This window comes from Pleurodeles waltl, chromosome 4_1 (genome assembly GCF_031143425.1).
Source record: "Pleurodeles waltl isolate 20211129_DDA chromosome 4_1, aPleWal1.hap1.20221129, whole genome shotgun sequence".
Taxonomy (NCBI): domain Eukaryota; kingdom Metazoa; phylum Chordata; class Amphibia; order Caudata; family Salamandridae; genus Pleurodeles; species Pleurodeles waltl.
In genome coordinates this window covers 36,802,458-36,811,961 of record NC_090442.1, presented here as the reverse complement: position 1 = coordinate 36,811,961, position 9,504 = coordinate 36,802,458, and the positions used below count along the sequence as shown (strand labels likewise).

The 9,504-nt window shown below is 42.3% G+C and overlaps 1 protein-coding gene across 1 annotated transcript in view; it reads right to left on the bottom strand.

The window, feature by feature from the left end:
• Nucleotides 1–5,770: 5,770 nt before the first annotated feature.
• LOC138287337 (zinc finger protein 850-like) overlaps nt 5,771–9,504 on the bottom strand; it is an 89,130-nt gene continuing 85,396 nt past the window's right edge. The window contains exons 5-6 of the mRNA XM_069227694.1: nt 9,116–9,346; nt 5,771–9,031 (exon numbers count right to left, since the gene is read on the bottom strand). Coding sequence (XP_069083795.1) covers nt 8,113–9,031; nt 9,116–9,346 — 1,150 coding nt within the window. The 3' untranslated portion in view covers nt 5,771–8,112. The remainder of the gene's footprint in view (nt 9,032–9,115; nt 9,347–9,504) is intronic.

Genomic DNA, 9,504 nt, shown 5'->3' with positions numbered 1-9,504 from the left:
CGAGTGGAGAAGTTTTTATTCTTAATATCAGTTGTCCTTCCATTCAGAATCTGTTATTCATTTCTTTGTCTAACATTTTCATCCTGTGCTTAACCCAAGGCTGCACACAATATTTACCTGGTATTGACAATCCAAAGGGTACATTGTCTACCCTACACGGAAAAATATGTGTTGTCACATCAGGGAAGTTCTTAAAACAACAGATATGTTATTATAAAACATCACACTGCCCACACCATCTTAGAGGGGACATTCCAGCCAGCTTGCCAACTCGTGCTGCACGTCGTCGCAGTTTCTGCTGAAACTTTCTGTTTCCTCTGTGTCTACGAGGACTCCTAGCAGACTAACAGACCTCTTCCTTACCTCTGAACACAGGTATGGGGAATGAGCTTCCTTCCTTGGACTAGATGGGGGGATTAGGGCTATCACTGCTATTTGCTCTTGTTAGACCTGACAGCCTTAGGTTGGTCATTCCCCAACTTGTTGTCTGCATCCCTCCACTTTTCTGACACTATTTATGCTGGTTTTAGGACTCTGCACCCTTTACCACTGCTAGCCAGTGCTAAAGTCCATATGCTACCTCCCTTAAACATGGTAACATTGGTTCACCCCCAATTGGCATATTTGATTTGCTTATAAGTCCCTAGTAAAGTGCACTACATGTGCCCAGGGTCTGTAAATTAAATGCTACTAGTGGGCCTGCAGCACTGATTGAGCTACCCACATAAGTAGCCCCTTATCCATGTCTCAGGCCTGCAATTTGCAAGGCCTGGGTGTGCAGTTTCACTGCCACTTCGACTTGGCATCTAAAAGAACATGCAAAGCCTTAAACTCCCCTTTTTCTACACGTCACCCCTAACGTAGGTCCTAGGTAACCCATAGGGCAGGGTGCTCTGTAGGTAAAAGGCAGGACATGTGCATATGTGGTTTATATGTCCTGGTAGTGAAAAACTCCTAACTTCATGTTCCACTACTGTGAGACCTGCTCTTTTGATAGACTAGCATTAGGCCTGCCCTTATATACTTTTTGAGTGGTAGCTTCTGATCTGAAAGGGGTATCCAGGTCATATTTAACAAGAAAATCCTGCTTATTGGTGAGGTTGGACTTTATATTAATATTTTAGAAATGCCACTTTTAGAAATTGAGAACTTCTCTGCACTTAAAACCATCTGCTATTAATATTTTAGAAATGCCACTTTTAGAAATTGAGAACTTCTCTGCACTTAAAACCATCTGCACCTTACATCCTGTTTCCAATCAACGCCTGATCTTTGCTGGTTGACAGCTCCTTTGTGCATTTCACCCAGACAACCACAAACACAGGACACTCAGTCACATCTGCATTCATCTGCATACTGAATGGGTCTTTGTGGGCCGGAAGGGTGAAGGGCCTGACACGTACATTTCAAAGGCCAGTGGTCTGCCCTCACACAAAGGACTGACAACCCCCACTGGGACCCTAGCAGACAGGACTGGGCTAAAAGGGAAACTTGTGCACTTTAAAACCATTCTTTGAAGGCTCCACCACTTCAACAGCATTTTGGGTATATAAACTGGTTCTCTGACCCCAGCAACCCAGACAGTTCTGGAGCTGCGCCTGAACTCTGTCAGAAGGCCTGCCTGGCTGCCCAAAGGACTCTCTGGACTGCTTTGCTGAGAAAGACTGCTACCCTACTGTTGCCCTGGTGGCCTCTGACTGTGCTGGAAGGACTCTGCCTCCCCCCAAAAGTGCTCTCCACGGGATTGGATTTAGCTTGCCTCCTGTTCTGAAGTCTCAGGGACATCAAAGATTTGAACTACTAGCTTTTTGCTAGTACCCGACTACAGTGACTCCAGAACAACTTCAGCGACGCTGCAGCCTGCTTGGTGGACCTTGCTGCATGAAACGATCGTGCCTTGAAATGCAAGTCCGACGTTGTCGCGACTCCGATGACATCACTCAGGGTCATTGCGACACTGCAAAGTCGACACATCACGTCCTGATGGACTGGAACCAGCGACCCTGCCGGGTCACACGGAACTGAAGCATCGGGGCGCCGATCTCCCCCTGCAGCAGAGAACTGACGCCTCTTTCCTCGAAAGCTGTAAAGGACCGACGCCGCACCAACTTCAGCAACACCTTTTTTTGACTCTTCGTTTTCAAAAGGTACTGTACCTGGGGGTCCATGTGACTCTGTGACCTGCACTGGTGGTGTCGGATTGTTGGGAACAGCTCCATCAACTACGCCACGATAGCCCCAGTTGGAGCTATTGTGTTTCTAGGCACTTTAGTTGGATTTAATCTCTAAAAATTCATAACTTTGCCTGTGTACATTGGAATTTGCTTGTTTCAACTGTATTTTATTCAGATAAATATTCTCTATTTTTTCTAAACCTGTGTGGTGTCTTTTTGTGGTATTTTCACTGTGTTATGGTATACGTTCTGCACCTATACTTTACACATTGCCTTCTAAGTTAACCTTACTGCTCAGTGCAAAGCTACTGTCCCAGTTAGCACTGCAGCCCCAACGCCATCAACACCAGCCCTCCTGATTTCATCATCAGCCCGACTACCCCTGCACTGACCTCGTGAACAGATGCCTGCAACACCACAAACCAGACCTCCTCATAAGGATCATGATGCCCTGCATTTCCAATGTACTGTTTGCGGGTCTTCCCGACACCGTAGCTGGCCCACGATGCCGCAGCTGGCCTAATCTGTTGGATTTGCCTTGATAATATCACAAAATAAAATGATGGACAGAGTGTTGAAACGTTTCAAACACTTACCCCCAGTCACAGATCTAAGTTTAAACCATTATTATTTTGCTTGCCACGTCACCCCAGTTTGGATCCAGCTATATGCAAATCAGTCTTGACCCTGCTCCCAACGGGAGCAGTCCAGCCCGAACTTCCAAGCTAGGTCCTTCCTGGACAGGATTCAAGCATCCTGGGACCAGTTTCAGGGTATCACCCTTCATCAGCCAGGCTAGCTTGAATCCAGTGGTGCAGCAAGCAAGGGACCCACGTCTAGGCATACCCTAGCCACTTTGGGCACCCAAGGCAATATCACAAAATAAAATGATGGATGGAGTGTTGAAACTTTTCAAACACTCACCCCCAGTCACAGATCTGGGTTTAATCCATTGTTGTTTTTCTTGCCATGTCACCCCAGTTCAGACCCAGCTATATGCAAATCAGTTTTGACCCTGCTCCTAATGGAACAGTCCAGCCTGAACTGCCAAGCCAGGTCCTCCCTGGACAGGATTTTAGTATCATGGGACCAGTTTTAGGGTATCACCATTCATCAGCCAGGCTAAATTGAATCCAGTGGCGCAGAAAGCAAGGGACTCACGTCTGGGCGTGGGGGCACACAAGGAAATATCACAAAATAAAATGATGGACGGAGTGTTGAAACTTTTCAAAGACTCCCAGTCACAGATCTGGATTTGCCTTGATGCCTTTCAAAACAAACATCTCTTAGAAAAATTGTGTCAATTGATCCTTGCCCTTAAGTGGACACGGAAAGCCTATCACCACCTCCCCAAACATACTCCAACCACAATAAACTTTTCACCTGTAGGAGGTACTCCATGATATTAAAGAGATAAAGGAAAGAAACATCTGTCTGTCCCGCATGCAGACACACCTTCTCTGAACCCTGCACCCTTGTTGTACAGTGCAGTCACCCCAACAATACCATTTGAAGAGACAATACAATGTCGCCATAGCCTTTTGGGCTAATCACTTCCAAAAAAGATGTCAAAGGCCACTTCAATGTCATTATACACATGTGGAAACCACCTTCACCACAAACACCTAGAAGAACATCTCCAAGCGCCTCCCTTAAAAGAAGGCCCAGATCACCATGCACATATCTGATCTGTCTTCATACACTACAACATCACCTGCATCACCATCTCAATCCTCTTCCAGAGTATTACCAATACAATATCACCTTCCATGAGGTACTAGTAGAAGAGCAACCAAGCTTAACATATTCCGTGAAGCACCTCAGTCATCGGTATCTGTAATTCTGGAAACATTACAATCTAGAACAGCACCCCACCCTCTCTTACAATTAGTCTCAAGACTTTGAAGACTGGCAGAGGATAAGCTTCTCACTCAACAACTCCGCGTCTACTGAAGAAATAGAAACCACCACAAAAAGATCCAGAAAATCTAAAAATAGTCCCAAAGCCTGATTCAGTCATTGTCACAGCTGTGAGATGAAAACATCCTTCAGATCCTGAATCAACTGCTGCTCCTGAGAGAGAAAGCAAGAGAATTGGTATCACTAGGAAGGAAATGTGAGGAACAGCATCAGCACATTGGAAAAACGCAATTGTGACAATACTTCTTGGGAAAAACCTTAGGGAGATGATTATGATTTGTAATTAGTGCTGCAACTTATAATTATAGCCCTCTTTGGCCAACATATGGTCAAAAAGGTGCTCCGTATCAAGTGGAAACTCTAACATCTGTTGGGATTGAAGAAGCATTCTGTAAACAGTACAGTCCAAAAGAACGTTGTTTTTTCCAGCACAGACTGCAACATCAAAAATGGCCTTAGCAATAAAAGCAAGGGGAGGATCAGCAACACCAATGTCGTATCAAAGTAAGAAACTGCCACTTCCCAGAAACTCATATTCTAGAGGGAGAAACTCATCTAGCAATTTCCAGTGATTCTCTAACAGCCCCGCTGATAGTTATCCACTCTTATGGGGGAAGTGCTGGCATTCCACTTGGAAGAGTGGAAAACAAAAACAGACAAATGGATACTCAACATTATAGAAAGGGGCTACTTAATCCGCTTCAAAATCAACACTTAATTTCTTCCTCTTGCTGCTGGAGCAAGAAACCTGTATCCTACAGAACAACTAAATCAGGCACAATAGAACCTTTGCATCAAAGAAACAAAGGAGTTTACTTCAGTTTTCTAGTCCCCAAAAACAATCCAACATCATCCAGTATTTGATCTGTGTTTTCTTAACAAATACATTCAAAAGGAAAACATTCAGAATGTTGGCACTTCTACAGTTTCATCCACACCACAAAGGAAACCATTGTCTCTGAGACGAACAATATGGATACCTGAATGCACCCCAGGTTTGTATGGCTACACTAAAAGAAGCGAAATACCCATCCATGTTATGCTCTCAAATGGTAAAGATTTTGTATATGATAGCACACTAAAGGACAAAACCCAACTTCATGTCAAGACAAAGCTTTGTTTCGTTATCCACTGCATCAACCAAAAGCCAAGTTACAAATCTGTTCCATAAAGTGCATCCTGTGGCTTTCGTTCTTTAAATTACCCACCCTAAAACATTTTCTAGAAGTTCTTAAAAAAAGTCTTCCCTCGTGTTAAAAATGCACTTCCAACTTAGGAGTTATATCTGGTACTGTCAAAATTAATGGCTCCTACTTTTAAATACATTCATACAGCTACTTTGCAGCATATTTCATGGAAAACTAAACTGTCTTTTGAATTGCTGCCACTTCAACTAGAACTGTCAGTGAGTTCCATGATTTATCTTTAAGAAAGCATTAATTGTTTTTCATTTGAATAGGGCAGTTTGAAGAAAGCATCCTTCATTCCTGGCTAAAGTTGTCTCAGAATTCCACTTCAATCTGACCATTACTTTCCCAACCTTCTTTCCCAAGCCCTCTAAACCAGCAGAAAGAGCTCTTAATTAGTTAGATATCAGAAGGGTTCTTCTTTATTTTTGTTAGATGAAACCAAGGACATCAGAAATACAAATCAATTCTTTATAAATTATGGTCACATAAGAGAAGAAATGGCTACTTTAAACAATCTATATCTAGTGGCATGCATGTCATTATGCTACCACCGTTCAAACAAACCAACTATTGCCAGGCAAACCCAGAGCTCATTATAGAAGAGAAAAAGCAGGTCCTACGTCATGAATAACAAATGTTTTCTGTTGTGGGCATCTGTAGAGCTGCAGCAAGGAAATCTATCCACACCTTCGCCAAACACTATTGTTTAGAGTTTGATAATCAAGCAGAAGCTAGAGTAGGTGAAGCAAGTTCTATAAAACTTATTAAATAAGGTTCTTTACGTTTCTGTTCTGCTGGACTATAAATTACCAATCGCTTCGTCAATGAGTTAGCTTCCTATTCTAGTCTAGCATTTATGACGATCAATAAAGACCCTACAATGCAAAAGAAAATGTTTTGCACCTGTAGTCCTGGTTCTTCATCATAGGAATGTTCAGTGAATCCATAAATGACCCCTCACTGACTGTACTTTTTAAAGGATGGGTGTGGGAGTATCTCTATATACATATGTACATAAGCATCTCTACTTTACGTTAAGGCTTAAAAAGAACTGGGTCTTGAAGGTAACTGCAAATACTACATATTAATAGGTGTTCTGGGACACTGCAGGGAATTATTCTACTGTTTAGGAGTATCAAAGAAGATCCTATGAAGCAGAACCAGAACTACTGGTAGGTGGCCCTTTATTCAATGCACTATTATTCCTAGTGTCAATTTTACAGTTAGCGTGATCAAGTGTGCTTGGATGTTTTTCTTTCTACATCTATTTCATAGACACTTTAATTCCTTTTATTCCACATTGTGCTAAACTCACAATGTCTTTCCTGGTTTTCATGGTTTCTTCCTGCAACATGTAGAGAAATTAACAATTGTTGGGAAAATACACTGTTGGAAATTACCATCTTTTGCAAGACATCCCCCAGGTTCTTGCTGAACCTGTTTTGGTGGCTTTAGGATTCTGTGCACTTTACTCCTGCTAACGAGTGATGAAATACTTGCCCTCTCCCTTCTCAACATAGTAAAATTGGTATGCACCTGTAGTGCTTTCCTCTTATCTAGTTTCTAAGCACTAACATAACACACTAGAAATGCACTTGTGAGGTCAAAGAAGACTTTTATTGTTGTTAATTCTTCACCAACCACAATTTTTATGTATGACGAATTAGTAGCTTTCAAGCCCGCGTTAATCAAACAAAATATATCAGTTTGCAATATACACAGCAGGTTAAATTTATAAGATATTGAATGCAAAGCAAAACAAATACTTCACCGTGTGGGAAACTATTTACAGCTTCATCTTTCTAAGGTCTGCAAGCTGATGACCCCTGTCAGCCGCGAGAAAGAGATTCATCTACCCACACGGGATTGCTGCCAGCTGGCGCCAAGCTCCAGCACGAGGTCCAGCAGATTCGAATCTAACTCTCTGCAGCCTGTTACATTCGTTACAAAGGTGTGCCCCCTCCTCTCAGACCTGGGAAACTGAGCAAGCCTTTTGGAGACTGGCCAGGTCTCCAAGACTACTCCTGTTCCCAAGCTCAAGCGAAGAAAAACAACACCCATGTACTCTCTCTTATCATGTCTAGTCTACTGTGAGAAAAACATCTTGGTTCTCTGGTGCAAAAACACAGCTTGGAAAAATACAGCTTGGATTCTCAACTGCAATGTCTAACTCCACGTTAAAGGCAATGGGCAGCTAACCTAAATATCAAATGCAATGTCTAGTGTCATGTCAAAGCCAATAAGCATCTAAGCTGAATACAAAATGCAATGTCTTATATCATGTCAAAGCCCATAGGCAGCTGAGCTGAATACAAAATGCAATGTATAATATCATGTCAAAGCCAATAGGCAGCTGAGCTGAATATAAAATGTAATATATGATATCATGTCAAAGCCAATAGGCAGTTAAGCTGAATACAAAATGCAATATATAATATCATGTCAAAGCCCATAGGCAGAATATCTAATAGCATGTCAAAGTCAATAGGCAGCTAAATTGAATACATCATGTCAAAGCCAATAGGAATGCAATGTCAAAGCCAATAGGCGGCTAGACTGGATACAGCATGTCAAAGCCAATAGGCAGAATACAGAATGTAATGACTAATGCAATGTCAAAGCCCATAGGCGGCTAAACTGAATACAGAAAGCAATGGCTAATGCCATGTCAAAGCCCATAGGCGGCTAAACTGAACAAAACATACCATGTGCTACTGGTGAACATTGAGCAACTAATATGCGCAGTGGTGAAACACAAAGTCATTGGTCAAAACAAAATTTAACAAATGGCAGTACAGCACCTAATTGGCACATTTAATCCATTCTATTTACTCAGTGATGGTGTGTGTTCGTTGATGTCTTTGTAGGCTCGATAACCAACTAAAGCTCTTCACACATTCACTACAATGGTATGGTGTTTCCCGTCTGTGTGATCGCTGATGGCTGTTTAGGCGTGATAAAGAATTAAAGCTCTTCACACATTTGCTACATTTGAATGGTTTTTCTCCTGTGTGTGTTCGATGATGTTTTCTTAATGTTGAGAAACAACTAAAACTACCTCTGCATTCACTGCAATGGTATGGCTTTTCCCCAGTGTGTGTTCGTTGATGTGCTTGGAGTATGGAAAAACTACTAAAGCTCTTCACACATTCACTACAATGGTATGGTTTTTCCCCCGTGTGTGTTCGTTGATGTGCTTGGAGTATGGAAAAATTACTAAAGCTCTTCACACATTCACTACAATGGTATGGTTTTTCCCCCGTGTGTGTTCGCTGATGTTGTTTTAGGCTTGGTAAAGAACTAAAGCTCTTCACACATTCACTGCATCTGAACGGTTTTTCCCCAGTGTGGGTTCGATGATGTCTTTGTAGGTGTGTTGAGCGACTAAAGCTCATCACACATTCACTGCACTTGAATGGTTTTTCCCCTGTGTGCGTCCACTGATGTCTTTTTAGGGTTGCTAACTGACCAAAGCTCTTCACACATTCACTGCACCTGAATGGTTTTTCCCCTGTGTGAGTTTGATGATGTGTTTGTAGCTGTGATAACTTCCTAAAGCTCTTCACACATTCACTGCACCTGAATGGTTTTTCCCCTGTGTGAGTTTGATGATGTGTTTGTAGCTGTGATAACTGCCTAAAGCTCTTCACACATTCACTGCACCTGAATGGTTTTTCCCCTGTGTGTGTCCACTGATGTCTTTTTAGGGTTGATAAGTGACCAAAGCTCCTCACACATTCACTGCACCTGAAAGGTTTTAACCCAGTGTGTTTTCGCTGACGCGCTTTTAGTTGTCCAGAGTGAATAAGGCTCTTTGCACGCTCACTGCACTTGAATGACTTTTCCCCAGTGTGTGTTCTCTGGTGTCTTTGTAGGTTTGATAAATTACTAAAACTCTTCACACATTCACTGCACTTAAATGGCTTTTCCCCAGTGTGTGTTTGCTGATGTCTTCGTAGGTGTGATAACAGCCTAAAGCTCTTCACACATTCACTGCACTTGAATGTTTTTTCCCCTGTGTGTGTTTGCTGGTGCCTTTGTAGTGCTGATACATTAATGAAGCTCTTCATACATTCACTGCATTTGATTTTTTTTTCTGCTGTGTGCGTTTGCTGAAAGTGCTTTAGTTCTGATGACAAACTAAAGCTCTGACTGCATGTGTATGCTTTTTCTTTCTTGGTTGTGTTTGGGTCAGGTATACATTTTTCTACATCCTGTGG